The sequence below is a fragment of the Gopherus evgoodei genome, chromosome 1 (genome assembly GCF_007399415.2).
Source record: "Gopherus evgoodei ecotype Sinaloan lineage chromosome 1, rGopEvg1_v1.p, whole genome shotgun sequence".
NCBI classification, from domain to species: domain Eukaryota; kingdom Metazoa; phylum Chordata; order Testudines; family Testudinidae; genus Gopherus; species Gopherus evgoodei.
The window spans coordinates 25,051,145-25,078,694 of NC_044322.1; the positions used below are offsets into that span (position 1 = coordinate 25,051,145).

A 27,550-nucleotide genomic window follows, 5' to 3' on the forward strand; every position below is an offset into this window, starting at 1 on the left:
TGGTGGGAAAAGGTGCAAAGCACATTCATTTTTATTAAAATGCATCCCCTATTTTGTCAGTGCAGTTTAACTGAAGAGGTGGCAGTAGATATCTTCTATTATACAATACAAAACCACTTTCCACAGTTGTACTTTTTAACAATGATGTGCTCAAAGTTTCTAGACATGAACAGTGTAATCTTAAGCATGGTAAATGTCAGAGAGATACAGAAACCCTCTTGAACGCTAACACAATATTAGCTGGAAAAATCAGTGTCATTGCCCACTTTTGCAAAGGAGGTTAAACATAAGACTACTTGTTGCAAAACTGTATTCATCTGCAAAGATGAAGACTATTAGAAATATCAAAAAAAAAAGTTGCATGAAAGGAAAAGTAGTATGCAACAGTAAAGTGGTACTGTGCAATAATTTCACCCTCAAGTGATAACTGTGACTGCCCAGGGCACAACCATAATTGGTGCATGGTGTGCATTTGACAAGGTGGTGTGTAATGCACTACACAGGTTTTATTCTTCTGGTGCACTGTACAAGAGGCCTGGTCTTCCTATAAAGTGATGTGATCAGGGCCAAGTCTAGTAAGATTTTCCTCAAGACCCTGATCCAAAATCCATTAAAGAATATAGGTGTCTCTCCCTTGACTCTGACAGGCTTTGCATCAGGCCTCAAATAGCAATGGAAAAACAAGTGGAGAGGGAAGCAAGTCTTCACTGCAGAAAGCAGAGTTAACTCATACCTTTGCCACACACCTTGCAGGATCATATGTAAGTGCTAGCATGGGAAGCAGGGCAATTGGGTATCTACCAGAGGTAATCTGGAGGGTGATTAATGTATTGACATTTTATTCTGACAATATGCAGTTAGTGGCATGAAGACACTAGGACCTACATAATTGAAGTGTATGGATACTGGGATACTGCCTGTGAGTAGATCATGTACTTAATATGAATTCATTTTACTGCGTTGATTAAAAAAAAAAATTAACTCAGCCTGTCCCTGCAACATGCTCAGCCATAAAACCACAATTCCCAGGGTGACAAGCATGCATGACTACAGTAGTATTATAATATTGAATACAAAGCATTGTTAGACAGTAGGTTCTCTTCATAGGTATGATCAGACTACACCCCAAGAATAACATTCACTTTAATATCTGTTCCTATGTAGGGTTTAAACAAATGACTCAACAGTAAAAAACATCCTTCACTTGTCCAGGAGGTAAGAAGAGTTTGAAGTAGTTATCCTCTTCCACAACTCAAGCAAAAAAGAGCAGCATTTACTTTCCCCCTTATCACTAAGTTCTCTGTTCCCCCACGGCCTGCTTTCTTTTATGTGCAGCAAGTAGGCCAAGGGGTTAATGTGTGCCACATCACTAAACTCCTACATCTCTGAAGACCTAGGAGAGAGAAAGTTGGGTTAGGGCTTTACATGTCCCAGAGAGTTACGACACCCCAGCACATATGCTAGTAGATATAATACAAATAAGGTTTTTTGTACCTTCCCACCTGTCAGCCAGGCGATTACTGTTATTAGTTTTGCAGGAATTATCCACCTATCTTCCAGAACATGGTAGTAGCTATTGTGGCATCTGTACCACATATAGACGTCTTTCATATCAGATGCTATGGCCATGTGCAAATTGCACTATTCTAGGTCTCCAGGGATGAGAAATGAAGGTCGTTTTGATGCTGGATTAAGAATGAATGTGTCTGGTTATGTTTCATTCTCACTATAACCATGCTAACTAGTTAATTCTCATTTCAAGTTCATAGGGATGTGATGGGATGCAATTTATACTTTTTATTGAAGTAGTCCTACCCCAAAAAGGGTTAATTGGGGCTTACCAGCTCTCACATCTCTGCCATTGAGCTAGGCATCAACATTCAGAAGTTTTATTTCATAAATACATAGGTACTTGGACACTAGTCTTTTTAACCACAAAGGAAAGTTCAAGTAGCCTATGCATAATAGACGGTTGTTTACTTCATAAAACATTTTTAAATCACTATTTTGACATTTAAAATTAAGGGGTATAAAAGAATATGCTGCTTTTTCTTTTTATATGTATAGCAATTTACAGGCACAGCTACAGACTTAAATACAATGCAGTGTAAGAAAACATCCTGAAAAGCATTTGGAGATACTTTTGTGGACAGGTGGATATCACAGCTAATTAGAGATTTTTACAAAGCTTCTTTCAAAGAGATGAATGACAACTCAGTCCATTTTCTCTTCTTGGAAGTAATCTGCATCATTCATATATTCTTCCAGATAATCATATCTCTGCATATAAAATAAAAATCATGTCAATTAATCAAAAAGACAGCAACTGAATGAAGCAAATACATTGCTTGTTGTGCCAAGCTGAATTCATAAACAAGAGCAGCAGCACTGATTCAGAAGCAGAGAGAACCAAAGCCTAATTTGGTAAGCCTGGCTCTACTCAGGTAGTTTGTCCTATAGTGTTTCATGAAGCTTTAAGAAACCAAAATAATCAAGAAAAACTGATCCTGATACAGCAACACTGTGGAGGCTTACCCATGAAATACATCGTACTATCTAGGTGTACCTGCATCAGTATTGTACCATGTAGCCAATGACTGACTACTTCAGCAGCACATAATAAAATAAATACAAGAATAAAAATAAATTAGTATGTGTTACTAATAATGTTACCTTGTGCATTTTGATATGACATTAATATGGGCTCATTTTGCCAAAAATATTCATGCTTTAAAAACTCATTTTAAAAGGGCCCTACTATTTCCACAGGAAGTTGTCCATTTAAACAGAAAAGCAAAAATGGGTCCATTCCAAAAGAGAGGTGGCCTGAAAGTCACATTTTTAAATGGAGAAGAATAAATGGCCAAAGAAGCTGAATTTGCTTGGAAGTTTGAATTTGAAATCCAGTGGAGGAAAGTCTATCAGACAAGTATGTAAGCTGGAAGTATTTTAAATGGCCCAAGCAAAGCCCTCCTTTGTCTCTGAATTACACTTTCTTTCAGCTTAAGGATTTCCCTCCTTTGGGTCAAGTTACTGGCCCTTTCCCAACAGTCAAACTCACACATTGTCACTATTAATAAAGGTTCTACAGGCCAAATTCCATTCTCAGTTACACTTGTGTAACACTGTTGCCTTCATATTATGCTTTGAATTACACCTGTGCAAACTCAGACTCTTTAACTGTAATTGGAACCAAATAAATTACTTTGCTGGTGCTGTGGAATAGAATCCGGCTCCCCCATCTTACCTCTCCAGCAGTGCTAAAAAGTGTAAAAATCAGTAAGGTACTTGCTTACTTTTGTGACTAAAATCAGACTGATTATTTGCAGGGAGCAGTTTTGTTCTGTAAATAGGTACTATTTTTGTGTCACTTTTCAGAGCAGAACTGCATTTTATGGGAAGTTATTACAAATCTTGCATGGCTGATGTCTACCCTTTACCATCTTGAATGAACTACAGTAGACCACAAATGCACAACATCTTACAACTTATTGCTTAGTTAAACCATGGACATTTTATTCAGCATTGCTGTCACCACCTCCTTTGATACTCAATGACAAATTCCATCATACCTCCTGAATCCAGCCACTCTCTTCCAATTGACTGAAAAGCCTGTCGACTGTGTCTTTGACTGGCTCATCCTGAATGCCCTCCACCTCTGTAACTGAACAGCAGCGCTGATACAACTTGAATTTAAAATGTTTCAGATTATGATAAACCCTTGTACGATTTGCGCACACGCTGCCAACCTTCAAAACCTATATAAAAAAAGTGAACAAACTTGGTTATCTAAGATAAATTAACATGAAGCAATGATCATCTCGACAATAAAATGCATGGCTAAATCAGTTTGGTATTTTGAAATAATGAACTAAACAGCCTTTGATACTATATGATTTACTCTATTTTTTAAGCAATGTAGCCCCCACATTCTTTGCACCCCAACCATGCAGAGGCAATGACCAGTGATTCAACGCAACTGCAGTTCCATCTGCCCCTGTTCCTCAAGAACCACTATACACTGATGTGCAGAAAAAGTGAAATGCTACCAATAGATTCACCTGAGCAACTCTGTTACAAAATTCCCTGATGTTTAGAGGAAAACTGATTAAATCCTTTCTAGTTTATACTTACTAACTGGTGAAGCCATAAGATGTAGCCACTTCAACATTCATGGAATTAAAGTGTATGCAATAAAGTCTGGATTTATTAAGAATAAAAGCTCAAAGCCTAAAAAGCAAAAGTTATATCAGGGTCCACAAGGATGCACAACCATTTTGGACATTCAGGAAATTTTAACAAAAAACCAATCTCCAGAGATGCACCAAATCCACATACATGCATGTCAACTTTTTCCTTTGCTAAAGCTATAGAAGAGTTTGACAAAATACTGGTTTTAAATATAACCACAAAATACGCAGTGCATGTATGGTGGCTAAGTTAACAGCACTGTGGGAACATAAATCCTTGTATTCCACACTCATCACCATTTTACACCTGGGAAGCCTCCGTGATGCAAAGATAAAGATGCTGCATTTGATGGCCTTGTATATTTAACAGTATGTGACTCAGTGATATTTACAGGTAGGCAAATGATAAGTATACATGCATATACACAGACAGGTTTTAGCGGTAGTAATATTACATACAGGCAAGTACACAGATACCTACTAAATAGTTGGAACAGATTTTATGCAAAGCTGGTATTGATGAAGAATGATTATGTTCAGGTAAACACATAGGTGCTATCAAAAATGAGTAAAATTCACCATGAGACCCTCTGCATCCTTAAATCCACACTGAGATCATCAGGGGAAGTTATGGGCGGAGTAGCAGTTCAAGTGTGCTTATGCCTCCCTTAGCTTCCATAGAAGGGAGCTTCATGCTAGCTCCACATAGGTCCATGTTTTAAGTGGCTATAAGGTCACATCAGAAGAGGGATTTATCCAGTATAAGTGGCACGGAAGGGCAGGGATTGATACTTTAGCCTATAGGTTGGAGTAAAGCCTCTGGGAATAAAAAGGCCCATAGCTACATCTGGCCTGGGTTTTTCATGGGTTTTACCTTCCCAGCCCAGCACTTCTCCTGCACATAGCTCAGGTAACTCGGGCTTTATGCAAGAGAAATGGATTTCACTTTATGGCAGTGGTTCTCAGCCAGGAGTATGTGTACCCCTGGGGGTATGCAGAGGTCTTCCAGGGGATACATCAACTCATCTAGATATTTGCCTAGTTTTACAATAGACTACATAAAAAGCACCAGCAAAGTCAATACAAACTAAAATTTCATACAAGGACTTGTTTAGACCGCTCTATACACTAAAATGTAAGTACAATATTTATATTCCAATTGATTTCTTTTGTAAAAAATGAGAAAGCAAGCAATTTCAGTAATAGTGTGCTGCGACACTTGTATTTTTAATGCTTGATTTTGTAAGCAAGTAAATTTTAAGTGAGGTGTAAATTGGGGGTACACAAGACAAATCAGATCCTGAAAGGGGTACAGTCGTCTGGAAAGGTTTGAGAGCAACTGCTTTATGGTACACAAATAAGAGATTGACATCTTTCCAGTGCAGTACAGTATTGTTTTAGCTTGAGGTTATTTTTCTGTTTCTTGTGTGCAACAAGTACCTAAGTGGCTAAGGCCCACTGCTCCTCAAAGTAGAGTGTTTAATTCAAGCTGTGGGATTCGTGATCTCAGATTGCATGTATTTTTGCTTAGCCATATTATAGCTGCAGGATTTTCTCCTCTGAGTCATAAAGCAATGATACATTTCATTGTTATTGTTAATATTCTGAATATTTTTGTGTGTGGCTTAAGTGGTTGCTTATGGTCTTTTAAACCTTAAGCAGGCTAGGTTTTAAACAAAGTCTACATCCTAGCTTTTCTGTAAGCATTTCGGTATGCGTGACTAAATGTTTACCTATGTGAGTGGTCCCAGATACTTGACATCATTTTCCACAGCAGAGGTTGGTACTTACTGTATTTATTTTGTTGGCAATTACTAGATAGATAGCAGAAATTTAGGACTAATTTTCAATGGAATTCTCTAATTCCGGTCATTAAAAATACAGGGCCAGATCTTCAGGTGATGTGAATGAGCATAACTTCATTGGAAACACACCAATTTAGGATCTGTCCCATATGCAGTGATTGCAATAACACTGGCTTGAGGTCCAGGATTTGCTATGGCTGTGATTCTGCAAGTGACTGCATGTGAGCAGACAGCTGCACCCACATGGAGATCCACTGTTCACCCACCCACAACAAACTGCAGGATTAGGACTGATGTTTGGGTCCCAGTGGTACTGCAAGAGTTCAGGACCAGAAACAGCTGTAAAGGTTGAAGCCCTCAAATTCTATGCCTCAAAGAATGCTGTAAAAATCACTAGAAATCTGGGGAATCCAGCTTCACTTACTGCACCATCCCAGAATGCCCAACAATCAAGAGCTGGATTATAGATATTTATGGGGCAGTTGAAAATAATGTGTATATTCACTGCATTCACTATCCAGCTTGTTGCATTCAGCATAATATTTTTGTATTAAACTAATTCAAAATCTTTTTTTTTTTCATTTTACCTTGAAGTTTCCCCAATATGGTACAACTTTAATATTACAATCTACACTTTGTATCTGAAAACATTTCACTTTTTTTAAGCAAGAAAGATTTTGTTAAAGTTACCAAAAGCTTCTTTAGAACTCAAGCCTTAGAAAAAAAGTCTATATATTGCATTAATTCTAATGATAATTTCAGAGATCTCACTGACTTTTCCCTAATGCTTAATTTATCTGTGTTGGGTGGCTCTACTGGCCAAACTTGTTAAGCCCGTTGATGTGGAATGCACAGAGTGACTTGACCACAGAGGAGAAGAATGAGAAAAGAGACACCGCAACTGTCATGTTTATTCTTAATATAAACAATGTTACTACCAAGCTAGCAAGCAGAAGACCCGATCCAGATAATAGGGCACAAGGCAGCAAAGCAAAGCACTGACATCTACAATGCTAAACTACATATGACATCTTGGCCTAACCAAGGAGGGGGTAGGAAAGAAAAAGAAGACTATGCACAAAAACCAAAAATAGTCACTGGAAACCTAAGTAAAACAACAGCCACACCCACTGCCAATGGTATGAAAAGAAAAAAATCCAGAGATCACAGAAAAAGGAAACTGTACTTGTTACAGTTTAAGGGGATGTGTTGAGATGCAGAAGAAAGGATTGAAGTGAAGTTTTCATCCTCTCTCTGGGGTGCTTTTATATAGTTTTAAAAAAAACCCCAAATTGCATAATACCATCCATTCTGATCCACTGAGGCTGCACTAACTTTTCCTTCAGTTATTTTCCTGATGTGCCAGTTTAGCATTGTGCTGTCCTCCTGCAGTTAAGCTAATTGCCATGAGGGCAAAGACAGGACATTTGGGTCAACAAACTGCAGAAGAAACTTCCAGCACTGTACTAGTGAGCAGCACCCATTACTGGCCAGATTATGGATCACCACAGGAACAAGGAGGTAGTGTGGGCAGCTTCCAAGGAGCCATTTTACAGTAGCAAATGGGGCAAATCTAGTGTTATGTAATATTCCCTGGTTTGTTTTGTGGCCTCTGAACTAGACCGTACTTCCTCCTCATTCCCCCAAAGGATGCATTTTTGCAGGTCAGGATACACTATGATGGTTAAGTGTTAAAAAAGAAAAGAAAATCTAAGCTCCAGCCTTTTGATATTGAGTAGTTCAACCCAAACTGAGAAGATGAACTGTAATGAAAGTAACTCTATAAATTCAGTCTGGCATTGTACATCTGTTCCAATTTTTAAAATGGCTTGTGCTCTTAACTGGGATAACAGGCCATCCAGGAGGTGCCCCAGCAAAGAAGATTCTGTTTGGTGACACATGCAAGACCTGGGAACTGTGGAAACTTATTCTATTGAGATGTGCTGTATGCCATGGGTCCAGGGATTAGTCAAAGTTTTGTCTCTGTATCTTTGTGAACTAGGGATTACATTCTAGCTACATGGGGCAGGGTTATCAAGCTTCATCCAGGAACTAAAGTCAGTAGCAGTTGATTATTAAAGATCCCACGACAGGAAAACAACTCTAGAGAAGAACGAAAAAATTGCATATAGACTAACTCCTCACTTGATGTTGTAGTTATGTTCCTGAAAAATGCAACTTTAAGTGAAACGATGATAAACAAATCCAAATTTTCCCATAAGATTTAATGTAAATGCGGGGGGATAGGTTCCAATGAAATTTTTTTGTGACAGACAAAAGGTATTATATACTGTACAGTACCGTACTGTGGTTGGGAAGTGCCCCTGGCTTACTCCACACAGGCACAGCCCACCGCAGGCAAGGACGCTAAGAAGCACCTTTGCAGCAGCTTCCCAGGAGCAGAACAGGCGCCGACTTTGCCCAGGGATGCTCCAGGCCCGCCTCTTCCCATCCCACTCCAGGCCCACCTCTTCCCACCCCCACTCCACCTCCTCTCTGGAGCATGCCACATCCCTACTCCTCTCTCTTCCTCTCAGCGCTTCCCTGCCACGAAACAGCTGTTTGGTGGAGCTTAGGACTTTCTGGGAGGGAGGGGGAGGAGTGGAGATGCAGCATGCCACCAAACAGTTGCTTGGTGACAGGAAAGCACTGGGAGGGTGGGGTAGGAGGCAGAGAAGAGGAACTTGTGCAATGCTCCCTTGTAAAGTCGCTGCTCTTCCAAAGAATCTTACAAGCAGTAGACAGAGCAGGCAGCCAAACGACGTTAAGGGAGCATTGCACAACTTTAAACGAGCATGTTCCCTAATTGAGCAGCGACTTAACTTTGAAAGAATGTTAAGCGAGATGACGTTAAGCGAGGAGTTACTGTATTGATTGACGTTTGGCTCAAGAGGCCCAGCAGACACAGTCTGAATACAAAGGGTCAGCCTGAACTGGCTGAGTATTCCTCAAACTGACCTGTGATTGTAACCAAGGGGGAAAAACCCCGCTGGATGGGTTTGAAGAACTGGAAACTTACTAGGGTTTCCATGTGATGCATAACACCTTGTAAGCCTATTATTCATATAGACCAGGGGTCGGCAACCTCTGGCACGCGGCTCGCCAGGATAGGCACCCTGGTGGGCCAGGCCAGTTTGTTTACCTGCCACATCAGCAGGTTCGGTGGACTGCAGCTCCCACTGGCCTCAGTTCGCCGTCTCAGGCCAATGGAGGCGGCAGAAAGTAGCGCGGGATGTGCTGGCCGCAGCTGCCCGCCACCCACATTGGCCTGGGACAGCGAACTGCAGCCGGTGGGAGCTGTGATCGGCCTAACCTGCCGATGCGGCAGGTAAACAAACTGGCCTCGTCCGCCAGGGTGCTTACCCTGGCAAACTGCGTGCCAGAGGACGCTGATCCCTGATATAGATTGTTTTATTGTTTTTTGGTATGTTAACTCTGTAATGCTTTTGTCCTAAAAATAAGCATACTGTGTCTGTGATAGCTGGCTGGTCATTAAGAGTGTGAACTGCAGGTTCTGGATTCAGGTCAGATGTGCTGGGACAAATCACAGTAAACTGCAGGACTGAAAGCCTAAATCCCTGGTTTGGAGGCCCAAACCTAAAGGGGCATCACCCACTGAGGAGTGATGGCTGGAGTAACATGATATAAAGAGGCACCCTTGAGCAGATGATAAAGTGAGAACCACGACACTTTTTACTGACTTTTTTCTGGTCCTAAACAGGGAGTAGAGATTACATCCTTGTCCTCAATAATTCATTACCTCCTTGAGTTTAGGTGGGGGTTTTGATGTCTGCCCTTGGAGACCCATGTGCTTCCAAGGGCAGCAATACAAGATTTACGATTGGACTGTAATACACTCTACACTGACTTTGTCTTCACAGGTCATTAGGATTTATTGCTGTCCTGTGACAGATAAAGCAAAAGAAGAAAACTAGATTCAGGGACTTACTCCCATCACCCTGGTATAGAATAGCTCGAATCTGTTAACTGTCAAGCACACTACAAGGCTCATCTATTTTCTCAGGTTTTCAGTGACCTGCAAGTTATAGTCTGTCTGATTATTTGATTTAAATTTTGTGGATTGGAGTAAGTATGGATACGTTAACTAGCTGAATGGAATTAATTTCTTTATTTTTAAATATCTATGCAAGTGCCTAGAGCTTTAGGATAGGTGATTTCAAATATGAATTTAGAAGAATCAAGTTTTGCAATTTACAAATGATGCTAAAATAGTGTTGAAAATTTGTTCAACAAACTGTGAAAGATATGGATTAATAAAATTCAAGAGGTTCCCTAAAAAATCAGATTCAAGTAATCTAACAGAGAAATTACTAACTATGCTTATAAGAGAAATATTGATATTCTATAGAACAGTATTTTTGGAGGAGACTTCATAGAAGGTGTAGATAAACCTGAGATCATGCATGACATTTAATATTAATTTTCCATTTTATGGTGGAAATGTGTGTGTAGTGTTTTCAACCAGGCACTGGTCAATCAATAATTACTTGCTTCCTTCTACTCAAGGTTCTTCCAAGGTTGTAGCTCCAGTAAGGTGAAGAATGATGGTGAATAAAGATTCAGACATCTAAATTCAGGGCAACTAAAAAACCCAACCCCATGCACACCACCTTGGGGGATTAGTTACGATGATGGTGAAATAATGAGAGATGATCCTATCTGAAACGTACAAAGCACCAACCAAGAACACAAAAGAATTAAAAAAAAAATTACCTGTTTGTCATCCAACATGAAGTCATCGGTTTCCAAAGTTCTATAGTTGTACAGCTTTCCTGACAGCAACACAGCAAACTTACAGTACCGATGCAGTTCACAAGCTTGACAGGATCTATTTATTGGAGTTTTCATTACTATGCGGACTTCAGGGTAACAATCCACTCGCTCCTACAAAGACGTATTACATAAAACTCTTCAGCAGGATAACCCCTAAACCAGGGGCCTCAAATTCAAATGACCATGAGGGCCATATGAGGACTAGTACATTGACTTGAAGGCCACATTACTGACACCCCCCCACCACCACCCTCGGCCTCGCCCACACTCCATCCCTTCCATGAGGCCCTGCCCCCCCCTTCCCTGCCCCCATTCCAAACCCTTCCCTGAGATCCCCACCCCAACTCTGCCACCTCCCTGCTCCCAGGGGGTGCAGGAGGGGTGTGGCAGGGGCTCAGGGCAGAGAGTTGGGGTATGGGGTGCAGGAGGGGTGAAGGATGCGGCAGGGGGCTTAGGACAGAGGGTTGGGCTGCAAGAGGGGTGTGGGGTGTGGCAGGGGGCTCAGGGTGTGGCAGGGAGCTCAGGCAGGGGGTGTAGGGTGCGGCAGGGGGTCGGGGTGCAGGAGGGATTTGGGGAGTGGGCTCTGGCCCGGCATGCACCAGGGGCAGGGTAGACTCCCTGCCTGCCTGCCTGCCCTGCCCCCCCCCCCCTTCCAGGAAGCAGCTGGAACCTGGGGGAGGAGGGGCACAGGGGTCTGTATGTTGCTGTTTCTTCAGGCATCACCCCCAGCAGCTCCCATTGGCCGGGAATGGGGAACCGCAGCCAATGGGAGCTGCTGGGGGTGCTGCCTGAAGCAAGAGCAACACAGACCCCTGTGCCCTCCCCCCTCCGTCTCATGTTCCGGCCACTTCCCGGAGCAGCGCAGGGGCAGGCCAGAGCAGGGAGGGAGCCTGCCCTTTCCCCAGTGCGCATCGGGCCAGAACCACTTTAGGCAAATGCTGTGGGAGGGCAGGGGGGCCACGAGGAGCTCGCGGGCTGCAGAAAATAACCCCGTGAGCCGCATGTTTGAGACCCCTGCCCTAAACCAAGGCAAAAACTCTTGACTACGAGATGCTGAGTGCCCTCAACTCCAATGTCTTTGGAGCACTAATCAACCCCATTCATATTTCCATTTTTCACTTTATTTGATCATATTTCAACTATTCTCCTCATTCATATGCATGCGACTGAATTATTTCACATTGATTTCATATTATAAGTTGTATGAACTACATTATGAATTTCTTGGAAGATATAAAATTTTTGTACTGGTTTGTTTCTTTAAAAGAAATCTGCAAAAATTTATTGTGACAATAACTGTCAAAAGATGTTCTTTGAAGTGTACGTGTGGGGCATTTACCGAAGTCAGTGGAACAAGCATTAATACATCTTTCAGAGCAGAATGTAGCTAGAAATACAGGAAAGCAGCCATGATGTATTTACACACTACCCCTCAATATTCAGATGTGTATTAGCATGTAGTTTGTGCACCTAACTACTGGATACACATACAAGAATCATAGCTAATTAAATTATGCAGAAATGCCTGCATACTAAGGGGCAAGATCATGCCCCAAAATATGGAAAGAAACAGTTATTAGGATTTGTATTTTCAGTTAGGAGTGGAGTATATATATTTTTTTGACACCTGGAGCCACTTTATTGACCAGGACAGAAGCTAGATACCTTATATCGTTCTTTCCAGCGACTTCTAGAGATTAAGTTTTCAAGACGAGGTTGAATAAAGCGATCATCCAAATAATGGAGTGAGGTTACCATTTCTTGTGCATATCTCTTTTGCCTTGTTCCATCTGTTCAAAGAAAGAGTCACTAGAATACAATATATGATGTTCAGTGAATGTATGTTTTTCTTCCAGCCACGAAATCTTCAGGGAGATGAGTCTACACACTGAAAAGCATCCATATAATTATTTACTGATTGAAGAACGGTAACTTCAATGATTACTAGGGATATTTACAATAAAATCTGTTGTCCAGGAAAGATACACAAATCATTAAAATTAACTTTGATATAGTCATAAAGACACCTGTCCACAGCAGGTGCTGCACAATAATAAAGTAGAATAGAAATAAAAACTCAAAATATGAATAAACTGCCCATTCAATCTGAGAACTGTTAATCTCAAAATATAACCGCTCACACTTATCAAAAGTCTGAAAAAACAGATGCTCCTGTCCTTTTCCCTACGTTTGTAATATAATTGCTTAATGAACTATTTTTATACACAGACCCGTTAAGTTAATTCCGAGATAAAAAGTTATGTGAAGAGGGAGTACATGATAGTAACATTACAGTATTGTAAATAACCTCAAAACATTTATTACAAACCAAGGAAATCAGAATGTTACATAAAAACGAAGTTCAAATACGTTAAACATATAAACAATTTCAACTTTCCATTCTTAGCGATGTCATACTAAAATGCACTAATCATTATTCTATTTGTGGTCACAGATTAGATTACAATGGATTTTTAAAACACATAGGTTCTCCCCCCTTCTCCTGCTCAATGATAACATCACAGAACAAATTAAAGTTGGATACCACTGTCCTATATAATCATATATTTACTGATTGTTTTACCTAATTATTTTAATTACAGCTAATTTCCTCAAAAGCAGCGTATGTGCAAAATTTCAGTAAGTTTTAACTATGTGGAAAGTTTGAAGAAATAGTGCCTATTAAGTCAATTATTAAGACAGTTCAGGACAAAAAAGCGTGACACTGTGCTAAAATGGCTCATTTAAAAAATATTTTTAACTCAAACTAATTAATAGATTTACTTGTAAGTCCTCCTATATTCATCACACACAACATCTTCCAAGAATAATTCAAAAGATTCATAGATTCCAAGGCCAAAAAGGACCACACTGTGATAATCCAGTCTGACCTCCTGTATAGCACAGGTCACAGACCTTCCCCAAAGTAACTCCTTGAGCATATCTTTTAAAAGTGGTCAGTGATGTAAACTGTTCCAATGGTTAATTACTCTCAGTTAATAATTTGCACCTTAATTCCAATCTGCATTTGATCGTGTTATAGCTTTCTCTACTAAACTGAAGAGCTAATTATTAAATGTGTTCCTGAGGCAGACTGTAGTCAAGTCACCCCTTAACTTCTTCTCTGTTAAACTAAATAGACCTGTAGGGCATGATCACTAAATCACTGTAAGGCATGATTTCTAATCCTTTCATCATTCTTGTGGCTCTTCTTTGAACCCTCTTCAATTTATCAACATCCTTCTTGAAGCATGAGTGCCACAATTGGACACACTATTCCAGTAGCAGTTGCACCAGTGCCAAATAGAGATAAAATAAATTCTCTGCTTCTAACTCAAGGGTCTCCTGTCTATGCATCCAAGGATTGTATTAGCCCTTTTGGCCACAGCATTGCCCAGGGAGCTCCTGTTCAGCTGGTTATCCACCGCAACCCCCAAGTCTTTTTCAGAGTAATTGATTTCCAGGATAGACTCCTCCATCCTGTAAGCATGGCCTACAGTCATTGTTCCTAGACATATAAATTCAGAGTTAGCCATATTAAAGTCCATATTGTTTGCTTGCACCTAGCTTACCAACCTATCCAGATTGCTCTATATCAGTGATCTGTTCTCTGTTATTTACCACTCCTCCAGTTTTTGTGTCAACTACAAACCTGATCAGTGATTTTGTGTTTTCTTCCAGATCATGGATACAGATATTAAATAGCACAAGGCCAAGAACCAATCCCTACAGTACATCTACTTGATGACGATTCTCTGTTTATAATTACATTTTGAAGCAGTTTTTAATCCATTTAATGTATGCCATGTTAATTTTATATTGTTCCAGCTTTGTAATCTAAATGTCATGCAGTTAAGTATCAAAACACTTTACAGAAGTATTTAACAGTATTACTTTGACCAACCAAACTTGTAATCTTATCCAAAAAAGATATCAAGGATTGGAGATGCAGGTGAAAACTCTGGTCGAGTTTAGAAGGGGAAAATTGAGCGGATGATGGAGCAAAAACATGATGAGACTGAAGGGAAAAGATCAGATTTGAGATGGAAGCAGGGCCAAAGAACTCTGAGGAGAGACTGCTGGGTGAGGAAAGTGGACGGTGGAAGCATGTGACTAAGCGAACCAGGTGGAGGAAAAGGACAGGCTAGTGAAGGAGCAAGAGTGCTCAGGAACAGGTTTGCGGAATTGGACAATGAAGAAGGGGCACAGCAGGTGGTTGCTGAAGGTGAGAAGGCAAGGAAAAGAAGCACAGCTAGCCCTATGAGGGGGGACGAGTCAATGGAGATGCCACCATACATGAGCCCCAGGAGGATACGGCATGGGTTGCAGAGGATTGCAAGGGTGAATACGAATGGAGAGGACTTGCAGCCAGAGGGAACAGGGAATAGACAGAAAAATCGCACCGTCACCAGGAAAAGGTGACTATGTGACTGGGGACTCCTTACTGAGAAGGACAGACAGGCCTGTAACTAGAGCTGATCCAGAAAACAGAAGGGTGTGCTGTCTGCCCGGTGCTATGATACGGGATGTGAACCTTAGGCTGAAGAGGATCCTAACGGGAGCGGGAAAGAATCCGCTGATTGTCCTTCATGTGGGAACAAATGATATGACTAGATTCTCACTGGAACATATCAAGGGAAACTATGCCAGGCTGGGGAAGATGCTTAAGAAAATTGAGGCTCAGGTAGTCTTCAGTGGGATTCTGCCTGTTCCTAGAGAAGGGCAACAAAGGCGTGACAAGATTATGGCAATCAACAGATGGCTGAGGCAGTGGTGCTGTAAGGAGGGCTTTGGGATGTATGGCCACTGGGGGGGCATTCATGGACAGAGCACAGTTCTCTCAGGATGGACTTCACCTGAGTAAGGAGGGAAATAGTCTTCTAGGATGGAGGTTGACAACTGATTAACAGAGCTTTAAACTAGGAACTGTGGGGAGGTGGTTGGGAGATGTCCAGGTAATCTCCACGCCGGATTTTAACATTGAGAGCGAAGAAAACGAAGCAAGAAAGGATACTGTCATGGGTAAGAGAATGGACCTATGGAGGAAGGGTACTGTAGATACAATTCTAATAGGTGATACTGGCGGTAGAACGTCTGGGCCTAATCAGGTAAAGAATGTGAGTGAAACCAAACAGCAAGAATTAAGATGTTTGTACACCAATGCGTACAAGAGCCTAGGTAACAAAACGGAGGAACTAGAGTTACTGGTGCAGGAAGTGAAACCGGTTATTATAGGGATAACAGAAACATGGTGGAATAGTTGTAATACCTGGAGTACAGGTTTTGAACAGTATGTGCTGTTTAGGAAAGACAGAAATAAAGGCAAAGGTGATGGAATAGCATTGTATATCAATGATGAGGTAGAGTAAAGCAATAAGAAGGGATGGAATGGATAAGACACTCTGTCTGGGCAAAAATCACATTGGGGAAGAAAGATACAAGAGCCTCCCCTGAGACAGTGCTTGGGGTGTGCTATAGATGGCCAGGATCTTATTTGGATACAGACAGAGACCTTTTTAATGTTTTTAATGAAGTAAATACTAATGGGAATTGTGTGATCGTGAGAGACTTTAATTTCCCAGATATGGACTGGAGGACAAGTGCTAATAATAGGGCTCAGATTTTCCTAGATGCAACAGTCCATGGATTCCTTCACCAAGTAGTTGCTGAACTAACAAGAGGGGATGCCATTTTTTATTTGGATTTGGTGAGTGGTGAAGACCTCATAGAAGAAATGGTTGTAGGGGACAACCTTGGTTCGAGCAATCATGAGTTAATTCAATTTAAACTAAATGGAAGGATAAACAAAAATAGATCTGTGACTAGGGTTTTTTATTTCAAAGGGGCTAACTTTAAAGAATGAAGGAAATTAGTTAGGGAAGTGGATTGGACTGAAGAACTTGGGGATCTAAAGGTGGAGGAAGCCTGGAATTACTTCAAGTCAAAGTTGCAGAAACTATCAGAAGCCTGCATCCCAAGAAAGGGGAAAAAATTCATAGGCAGGAATTGTAGACCAAGCTGGATGAGCAAGCATCTCAGAGAGGTGATTAAGAAAAAGCAGAAAGCCTTCAAGGAATGGAAGATGGGAGTGATCAGCAAGGTAAGCTACCTTATTGAGGTCAGAACATGTTGGGATGAAGTTAGGCTAAAAACTATGTAGAGTTTTCCCGTGCAAATAAAAGTAAAAGGTTCTAGAGCCATATAAATAAGAAGAAAACAAAGAAAGAAGAGAGACCGCTAAACACTGAGGATGGAGTGGAGGTTAAGGATTATCTAGGCATGGCCCAATATCTAAACAATACTTTGCCTCAGTCTTTAATGAGGCTAATAGGAGCTTAGGGATAATAGTAGGATGACAAATAGGAATGAGGATATGGAGGTAGATACTATCACATCCGAGGTAGAAGCCAGACTCAAACAGCTTAAAGGGACGAAATCAGGGGGCCCAGATAATCTTCATCCAAAAATATTAAAGGAACTGGCACATGAAATTGCAAGCCAATTAGCAAGAATTTTTAATGAATCTGTAAACTCAGGGGTTGTACCGTATGACTGGAGAATTGCTAACATAGTCCCTATCTTTAAGAAAGGGGGAAAAAAAGTGATCCGGGCAACTACAGGCCTGTCAGTTTGACATCTGTAGTATGCAAGGTCTCGGAAAAACTTTTGAAGGAAAAAGTAGTCAAGGACATTGAGGTCAATGGTAATTGGGACAAAATACAACATGGTTTTACAAAAGGTAGATCATGCCGAACCAACCTGATCTCCTTCTTTGAGGAGGTAACAGATTTTTTTAGACAAAGGAAATGCAGTGGACCTAATTTACTTCGATTTCAGTAAGGCATTTGATACATTTCCATATGGGGAATTATTAGCTAAATTGGAAAAGATGAGGATCAATATGAAAATTGAAAGGTGGATAAGGAACTGGTTAAAAGGGGACACTACAACGGGTCATACTGAAACGTGAATTGTCAGGCTGGAGGGAGGTTACTAGTGGAGTTCCTCAGGGATCGGTTTTGGGACCAATTTTTTTATTACAGACCTTGGCACAAAGAGTGGGAATGTACTAATAAAGTTTGCGGAGGACACAAAGCTGGGATGTATTGCCAATACGGAGAAGGACCAGGATATCATACAGGAAGATCTGGATGACCTCGTAAACTGGAGTAATAGTAATAGGATGAAATTTAATAGTGAAAAGTGCAAGGTCATGCATTTAGGGATTAACAACAACAACAACTATTGTTATAAGCTGGGGAGGCATCAGGTGGAAGTAACAGAGGAGGAGAAGGACTGCAGAGTACTGGTTGATCACAGGATGACTATGAGCAGCCAATGTGATATGGCTGTGAAAAAAGCTAATGCGGTCTTGGGATGCATCAGGCAAGGTATTTCCAATAGAGATTGGGAGGTGTTAGTACCGTTATACAAGGCACTGGTGAGACCTCATCCGGAATACTGTGTGCAGTTCTGGTCTCCCACGTTTAAGAACGATGAATTCTTACTGGAACAGGCACAGAGAAGGGCTACTAGGATGATCTGAGAACTGGAAAACTTGTCAGATGAAAGGAGACTCAAAGAGCTTGGCTTGTTTAGCCTAACCAAAAGAAGGCTGAGGGGAGATATGATTGCTCTCTATAAATATATCAGAGGAATAAATACCAGGGAGGGAGAGGAATTATTTAAGTTCAGTATCAATGTGGACACAAGAACAAATGGATATAAACTGGCTATCAGGAAGTTTAGACTTGAAATTAGATGAAGGTTTCTAACCATCAGAGGAGTGAAGTTCTGCAACAGCCTTCCAAGGGGAGTAGTGGGAGCAAAAGACATATCTGGCTTCAAGACTAAGCTTGATATGTTTATGGAGGGGATGATATAATGGGATAGCCTAATTTTGGCAATTAATTCATCTTTGACTACTAGCGGTAAATATGCCCAATGGCTTGTGATGGAAATTTAGATGGGGTGGGATCTCAGTTACTACAGAGAATTCTTTCCTGAGTGTCTGGCTGGTGAGTCTTGCCCACATGCTCAAGGTTTAGCTTATTGCCATATTTGGGGTCGGGAATTTTCCTCCAGGGCAGACTGGTAGAAGCCCCAGGGGTTTTTTACCTTCCTCTGCAGCATGGGGGACTTGCAGGAAGGTTCGCCGCACCTTGAAGTCTTTAAACCATGATTTGAGGACTTCAATGGCTCAGACACAGGTTTGATACAGAAGTAGGTGGGTGAGATTCTGCGGCTTGCATTGTGCAGGAGGTCAGACTAGATAATCATAATGGTCCCTTCTGACCTTAAAAAGTCTATGAAATCTATGACATGAACTATTTTCCATAAATCCATGCTGAGTGGCATTATTTATATTTAATATAATTCTTTATTAATCAAGCCTCATATCAGCCACCGCAAAGGACAAATCCCTGATACAGAGAGGAACTCATACAGATTTCAAAATACGTTCCAAACCTAAAAGAATTAAGCCCTACAGCACTCTTCTTAGGGTTTGTCCACAGTGACTTTGTACAGCGCCCTAGCCTTCTGCACACTTTTGTACCCTGGCTCCACTGTGATGCACAAAACTCCACCAAATCCTGTAGGAACCTAAACTCAATCAGTGTCTAAGTTTTCCCTAGAAGCCCACGTTTTCCCCTCTGAGCATGCACACTGCTGCCTTCCCTCAGCTTCTGGATATTTATTTCCCAGCGTAAGTACAAGGGCAATTCACAAACAGGCAAAGACAGATATTGGTCCACTTAAGTCATATGTGGGGCCCTAAAAGTTAGGCATTGCAATGCTGAGCACCATGGCACCTAAGGGAAGGTCTACACTTCAATGCAGTTGTGCCACTGTAATGCTTTAATGAAGACGCTTTAAGCCAATGGGAGAGCTCTTCTGTCGGTTTAGTTAATCCACCTCCGTGCGAGGCGGTAGCTACTCTGGCAGGAGTAGCTCACCAGCACTTCGGTCAGTACAACTAAGTCGCTTGGGGGCATGGATTATTCATGCCCCGAGCAATGTAGTTAAACTGAAGTAATTCTGTAGTGTAGACTAGGGCTAAGTCCCTTTGTGGATCCCACTCAGAGGCTTTGTCTACACCAGGGGTAGGCAACCTATGGCACGTGTGCCAAAGGCAGCACGCGAGCTGATTTTCAGTGGCACTCACACTGCCTGGGTCCTGGCCACCGGTCCTGGGGGCTCTGCATTTTAATTTAAATTAAGCTTCTTAAACATTTTAAAAACTTTATTTACTTTACATACAACAATAGTTTAGTTATATATTATAGACTTATAGAAAGAGACCTTCTAAAAACATTAAAATGTATTACTGGCACGCGAAACCTTAAAATAGAGTGAATAAATGAAGACTAGGCACACCACTTCTGAAAGGTTGCCGACCCCTGGTCTACACTGACAATTGAATAACAAGGCTTGTGTCAGTGTTAAAAATAGGTGTTAAAAAACAAACCAAAAACCCACACCCAAAAGACAAAAGTTTTGTGTATGAAAAGCGCCAGCGTGAACAGCGCTCCTGCCGACAAACAGCAGCTACACTGCATGCCTTTTAGCAGCGTGGCTGTGCCGCTAAAAGGTGTGTAGTGTAGACAAAGTCTAAATCTCTACACAGCCAAACCCTTAGATTATTCTCCGTACTTCACAGATGGAGTAAACTGAAGCAGAGAAAGGTTAAGTGATTTGCTTAAAGCCACACAAGCAAGTCAGTGGCAGAACTGGGAACACAACCCAGGAATTCTAATGCCCAGACCCACACCAACTACCAAATATGACTTTCTTACACATAAATACCATAATATTTTACCCCATAGGCATTACATTTTCTGCCAGGTAATGTTACTTACCATACAATGAGCTCAAAAAAGTGTCATCAATTGTGTTGATGAGGAAAGCTTTTACAACTCTTTGGAAGTGGACATAATGGTCACAGCGAGAGACTGGAAAAAAATGCAACCAGATAAAGCAATTAACAGTGTAAAAAAGCCACACAAGGAACAAATTACATACAGACCATACATGTTTTATGCAAAACTTGATAAAGATCTACCTAATCTCAAAAACTAAATACAATTTTTTTAAAGTAATTTTTCAATTATTCAAAATTTCAATTCAATAAACTTCAAAAGTCCTCTGTTTCCTTACAAGATCTTTCATTTAAACAGCGCCTTTCATCCCAAACAATATCAAAGAACTTTACCATCCAAGCTATACATGTGCGTGTGTGTACACACACACACACACACACACACACACCCTTCCACTAGCTGATTATACCTTGGAGACAGGGGTTTAACACAAATTCTCTTGAACAGCACATGGCAATAACACAGTATTGTTAATGACAGAAAGCAAAGGATACTGTATCCAAGAGAAACTGCAGGAGTTACCTTAGGTAGCTACCCAAGAATAGTAATTACCAACAACAGAATTCAGCCAGAACACTAGGGTTAACTTGGCTGACTTTGAAGAATGCAGCAAAAATTTTAAGAACCACAAGAAGCCAGAAGTTTCGTGTCTCAATAGGAATTTGATACCCAACATTAGAGGCTGAATAATTTACTTCACCTCTAATTGAAAATGCATTTACAGCACCTTACCAACCCCCCGCAAAACAAAAAACCACAACAGTAAGATAAAGGAATAAAATGATTGAGTGTTGTTATGGAAGCTACAATGCCTCCACAATAAGCTATAGCATTTTTTAATTTCAATTTTCTACTTTCAAGCTATCATGCACTTTCACGCTATTTTGAGCTAATATAGACAAGTTCTAATAAACACCAAATCATGGGTTTACAAGCAAAGTATTCATATCAATTTGTGGCCTATTTTAACCTTACAGCGTGGAATGTAATAGTCCAGTAATTGGAATTTTGATGTAGCCAGTTCTTTCCCTTGTGGTTGGTTTTCATCCTCAGAATGTTCTGCACATTCTTCCTCATCCTCAACTATAAAGTCTTTCATACTATCATCATTATCATCAATGTCACTGCTTTCTGTTGGTGTGAGGGGTAAATGATAGGATGATTCTTCTATTATTTCCACATCATCATCATCATAATCCTAAGTAAATTAAAAACATCTTAAAACAATCATTTGAATACTTCTCCTTTGAAATTTTCAACATTTGCTTAGTAAAATATGCAATTTTGTGTGTAACACACACACACACACACACACACACACACACACTCTTGGCCTCTGAATATTGCATGTTTAATTAACAAGAAAAGAGATTTCAATTGACTAACAGTCCAAACAAGAGAAAGTTTACTTTCACATTTAATTCATATAGATCTCTTTTTCTGTGTCTGTCTGTAGCAATTTTCTTAGCTCTAGAAGTCTAAGCTACCTCAATTAGGTAGCATGTTCCTCCATTGAGGAGGTTTGGCAGCCCCCTCCAATATCTCCGTCAAGTCCTTTTAAAGAAAAGGAATTTTAAAAGAAAATAAAAAATTATGGGAACATATCCTTAACTATTTGGAGAAGATGGACAGATGTGTTCTAATGGGTTCAGTCTTTTGGCTGACTATGAGAACAAACAAAAAGGAGCTCTTCAGCCCTTGGCAATTAAAAAAAAAAAAAAAAGAACCCCAAACTAAAGGCATCAGGGACAAAAGTGTAGGGGATGAAGCTCTTGCAACTTTTGGGGAGCCCCCAACCTATCTTGAGAATAAAATTCTGTGAGGTGATATGTATGAAAAAACAAAGTATTGAATTTCAAAGGTAAAAACATACCCCACAATATTTACTATTACTGGATGCCCGGGCTGATCTTTGTCTTGCGAGTTCTTTCAGTTTCATTAGCTGCTTCTGTTTCCTATTAGTCAAGTCGTCTTCTGCAGTAGGGGTTTTATATTGTTCCTGTTCCTGAGAACACTCATCTTCATCCATTATGCAATAACGTTTAGCAAATACTTTTCTAACAGGGATGTCACTGTCATCACTCCTGTCACTGTCATACATTACAGATGTGCTTGACCTCTTACGCTTCCCTGGAGTGATGCACTCATCCTCCACATCCTCTACGACTGCGTCATCATGGCCTTTCTCCTCGTGATCTGTAAGATTATACCTCTTAACCACAGTTTCTTGTTTTTCATCCACTTCGTCTTCTGATGTAGAGGGGAGTTGTTCATCTTCTGAAGCAGATGTGGGTTCTTCATCACTGTCAAGCAATATGGTCTCTCTTTTAGTCCGCCTCCAATCAACCCGAGATTTGGATGCTGGTTCTTCTATTCTTGTGTTCCTCCTGGTTTCATACCTTCTGATAACTGGTTCTGTTTCCATTGAAAGGCTACCACAATAATAAAAAACAAACTGTATTTACCAACCCCCCCCCCCAGAGTAGCTATGGTACCAAGATATTCAAAACAGTATGAGAGTATGCATTATTAACCTAATAAATCTATGATTAATGGTCTATTGCTTAGAGAAGCTCTCAGACAAAAGGGCTGAGCGTGCACAGCAATAATTTCGTGGTACGACATAACAATAACATTATTATAAGGTATCAAGAATCACACACACTCCCAAACACCAAGCATTAGAAAAAGAGGAAAGTCAAACCCACAAGTAAAGTGGAGGGGAAAAAATCCCATAATTTGAAAGTTTTAATTTAAATTTTACATTTAAATGTATAATAAAGGTGTTTAATCAACCTTAACTCTGCCCCTTAGTGATGTCCAGAGGAAGGGCGTGTGTTAAAGAACTAGAATAGGAAAATACTACAAAAGACACATATCCATAACAATAAGAACAAGAGTACTTGTGGCACCTTAGAGACAAAAGTTTACTTGAGCATAAGCTTTCATGGGCTACAAGTACTCCGATTCTTTTTGGATACAGACTAAGGGTATGTCTACATCTACAATTTTGCAGCGCTGGTTGTTACAGCTGTATTAGTACAGCTGTATAGGGCCAGCACTGCAGAGTGGTCACACTTACAGCAACCAGCGCTGCAAGTGGTGTTAGATGTGGCCACACTGCAGCGCTGTTTGGCGGCTTCAAGGGGGGTTAGGGGAACGCGAGAGCAAACCGCGGGGAAGCAGGTCTCCTTCCCCGCGGTTTGTTCTCGCGTTCCCCGAACCCCCGTGCAAGCAGGTCTCCTTCCCAGCGGTTTGCTCCGGTGTTCCCTGAATCCCCGTGCAAGCAGGTCTCCCTCCCAGCGGTTTGCTCCGGTGTTTTTTGAACCTCCGTGCAAGCAGATCTCCTTCCCCGCGGTGTGCTGTCGCGTTCCCCGAACCCCCGTGCAAGCAGGTCTCCTTCCCAGCGGTTTGCTCCGGTGTTCCCCGAACCCCCCTGCAAGCAGGTCTCCTTCCCAGCGGTTTGCTCCGGTGTTTTTTGAACCCCCGTGCAAGCAGATCTCCTTCCACACGGTGTGCTGTCGCGTTCCCCGAACCCCCCTGCAAACCGCGGGGAAGGAGATCTGCTTGCACGGGGGTTAGGGAAACGCGAGAGCAAACCGCGGGGAAGGAGACCTGCTTCCCTGCGGTTTGCTCTCGCGTTCCCCGAACCCCCCTGCAAACCGCGGGGAAGGAGACCTGCTTGATTACCAGAGAGGCTTCCTCTGGTATGCTGGGATACCTGTTTATTCCACGGAGGTCAAGAAAAACGCTGGTGAGTGTTTACACCTGATGACGCGCTGGATCCTCTACACCCGAGTTTCAACGGGTGTACAGCCAGCGCTGCAAACAGGGAGTTGCAGCGCTGGTGATGCCCTGCAGATGTGTACACCTCCTAAGTTGCAGCGCTATAACTCCCTCACCAGCGCTGCAACTTTGTGGTGTAGACAAGGCCTAAGATAGCTGCTACTCTGAAACCTACGCATAACAGAACATCTCATTTCCTTGGTAACAAAAACACTAGCATGCTTTACTCTTACTGTGCAGACTCTGGCTTCCCTATGACCATTCATTCACAGGACCTTATGATGATATCTCTGCATTATACCCAGCCCAGTGACTTTTTGACTGGGAGCTTCCTTAGTTTATTCCAAATTCATAACTCTTCAGCTCCTCAACCCCCTGCCCTGGGGTGAAACAGAGCAAGGGCTTTTCAGTCCTGAAGAACCGAGGCCACGGCAGAAGGCAGCTGAGCAGGGGAGCCCTGGGATGCTGGGACTGCAAGGAACTGCGCGGTAACTGGGGTAGCAGCTTTTGCAATGGGGGCCTCATCGGCTCAGGCGCTGAGCCCGCCCGCCAGCCGACACATGGCCTCCGTCCGCCCCGGGGCGACGGTCTTTTCCTAGGAAGTCACGGGGGGGAGGGACAAGCGCAGCTCGGACGCCTCAAACGGGCGGCCCCTGACGCTGCACCCTCCCAGACCGCCCGGGGACGAGAGCAAGGCGGGAAGGCGGCCGGATGCCGCATCCCCGGAGGCGCGGCGGGGAGCTGCCGCCGGCTCGATGTGCTGGGAGGGGAGGGACGGGCCCGCTAATAGCCCAGCCCGGGGCGCACAGCGCCGGCGGGCAGGTTAAACCGTCAGCGCCCCGCGCAGGGCTAGTCCCTCCAAGGGGGAGGGGCGGGGGCTTTCTCGCGGCAGCCCAGACAGGACACCGCTGCCCCCCCCCCCAGGGGAGGGGGTCAGATGGTGCCCCCCCCCCCACCCCGTTACGCACATTTAAAGGCTCCGGCCGCGAGCCCCCAGGAGTCCCCGCGCCGACTGCCGTTGCTCCCCCAGCGCCACACCCAGACCCTCCCTCCTTCAAGTTCAGCGGCCTCGCAGGCAGTGATTGGCGCGTCCCGCCTGTCACTCACCCCCACTCTGTGTTGACGGAAGTGCTGGGAGGCAGTTGGAATGGCGTCGCGTGACCCGGCATGCTGCCTGCCTGGGCCAGCTGCCTGGGGCGCAGGTTGAGGTTTAGGATGATGTCACTTCCGGGGTGGGAAGTGTTTCCCTCCTAGGCAGAAAGGTCCCAGGGTGCTGGGTGGGAGGGAAGAGGCTCTTGGCCTGGCTGTGACTGGCACTGGGTTGGGCAGGGTGGGGGGAAATATGGAGAGAGAGCACCTGGGACCAATACTAGAGCTAGGACCCTCTTGGCTCCAGCTGGGGAACAGGTTGTTGGAGCCAACCTTGTTCAGTGCGGGTAGGGAATCAGCACATCTTTGACTGGCCAAGGCAGTGGAAAAAGACCTGGGCCTGTGCAGGTCTGACCTGGAAGAGGCATGGTGACTAAAGGAGACGGGGCTGCAGTGTTCTCAGTTGGCCCGCTATGCACATCAGCCCACATACTACGTTGAGAATTGCAGGCAGAACATGCCTCACTTGATGGAAAGGTAAAGTAGTGGGTGTGCTTCTGCCTACATCAGAGTCCAGTGGATGCCAAGGTCCTGACCTGGCTCTGTATCTTACTGGGGGCTATGCCTAAATTTATGCACCTGAGGTTCTTTCTCTGGCTGTACCACAAACTTCCTCTGTGGACTTTGACAAGTCATTTTGAAAGTGTAAGCTTGATTCTCCATCTCCCTGAACTGTGTATCATCATTTATACCAGTGCTAAGTGGGTGTAAATGCTGCTATTGTGTTTTTGGGACTGTTTTAAACCCACTGTACACCACACAGGAAGAGTAGTGCAGCCCTGTGGCTCAGTTACCCATGCCAAAGGACTCATAGACTCAAGGACTGGAAGGGACCTCGAGAGGTCATCGAGTCCAGTCCCCTGCCCTCATGGCAGGACCAAATACTGTCTAGACCATCCCTGATAGACATTTATCTAACCTACTTTTAAATATCTCCAGAGATGGAGATTCCACAACTTCTCTAGGCAATTTATTCCAGTGTTTAACTACCCTGACAGTTAGGAACTTTTTCCTAATGTCCAACCTAAATCTCCCTTGTTGCAGTTTAAGCCCATTGCTTCTTGTTTTATCATTAGACGCTAAGGTGAACAAGTTTTCTCCCTCCTCCTGATGACACCCTTTTAGATATCTGAAAACTGCTATCATGTCCCCTCTCAGTCTTCTCTTTTCCAAACTAAACAAACCCAATTCTTTCAGCCTTCCTTCATAGGTCATGTTCTCAAGACCTTTAATCATTCTTGTTGCTCTTCTCTGGACCCTCTCCAATTTCTCCACATCTTTCTTGAAATGCGGTGCCCAGAACTGGACACAATACTCCACTTGAGGCCTAACCAGCACAGAGTAGAGCGGAAGAATGACTTCTCGTGTCTTGTTTACAACACACCTGTTAATGCATGCCAGAATCACGTTTGCTTTTTTTGCAACAGTATCACACTGTTGACTAATATTTAGCTTCTGGTCCACTATGACCCCTAGATATCTTTCTGCCATACTCCTTCCTAGACAGTCTCTTCTCATTCTGTATGTGTGAAACTGATTGTTCCTTCCTAAGTGGAGCACTTTGTATTTGTCTTTATTGAACTTCATCCTGTTTACCTCAGACCATTTCTCCAATTTGTGCAGATCATTTTGAATTTTGACCCTGTCCTCCAAAGCAGTTGCAATCCCTCCCAGTTTGGTATTGTCTGCACACTTAATAAGCGTACTTTCTATGCCAACATCTAAGTCGTTGATGAAGATATTGAACAGAGCTGGTCCCAAAACAGACCCCTGCGGAACCCAACCTGTTATACCTTTCCAGCAGGATTGGGAGCCATTAATAACTACTCTCTGAGTACGGTTATCCAGCCAGTTATGCACCCACCTTATAGTAGCCCCATCTAAATTGTATTTGCTTAGTTTATCTATAAGGATATCATGCGAGACCGTATCAAATGGCTTACTA

At 42.5% G+C, this 27,550-nt stretch overlaps 1 protein-coding gene across 2 annotated transcripts; it reads right to left on the reverse strand.

The window, feature by feature from the left end:
- CCDC82 (coiled-coil domain containing 82) lies at positions 1-25,721 on the reverse strand. 2 transcript variants are annotated; one of them, XM_030560028.1, is made up of 8 exons: positions 25,564-25,721; positions 22,544-23,102; positions 21,646-21,868; positions 20,650-20,742; positions 12,455-12,579; positions 10,730-10,900; positions 3,573-3,758; positions 1-2,280 (listed from the first exon to the last, which is right to left on the reverse strand). In XM_030560028.1, the coding sequence occupies exons 1-8, from the start codon at positions 25,623-25,625 to the stop codon at positions 2,215-2,217; spliced, it is 1,485 nt and encodes a 494-aa protein (XP_030415888.1). In that variant the 5' UTR covers positions 25,626-25,721; the 3' UTR covers positions 1-2,214. The 2 variants fall into 2 exon arrangements, with proteins under 2 accessions (XP_030415888.1, XP_030415896.1); XM_030560036.1 differs by lacking the exon at positions 25,564-25,721 and adding an exon at positions 25,425-25,512.
- Positions 25,722-27,550: the final 1,829 nt, after the last annotated feature.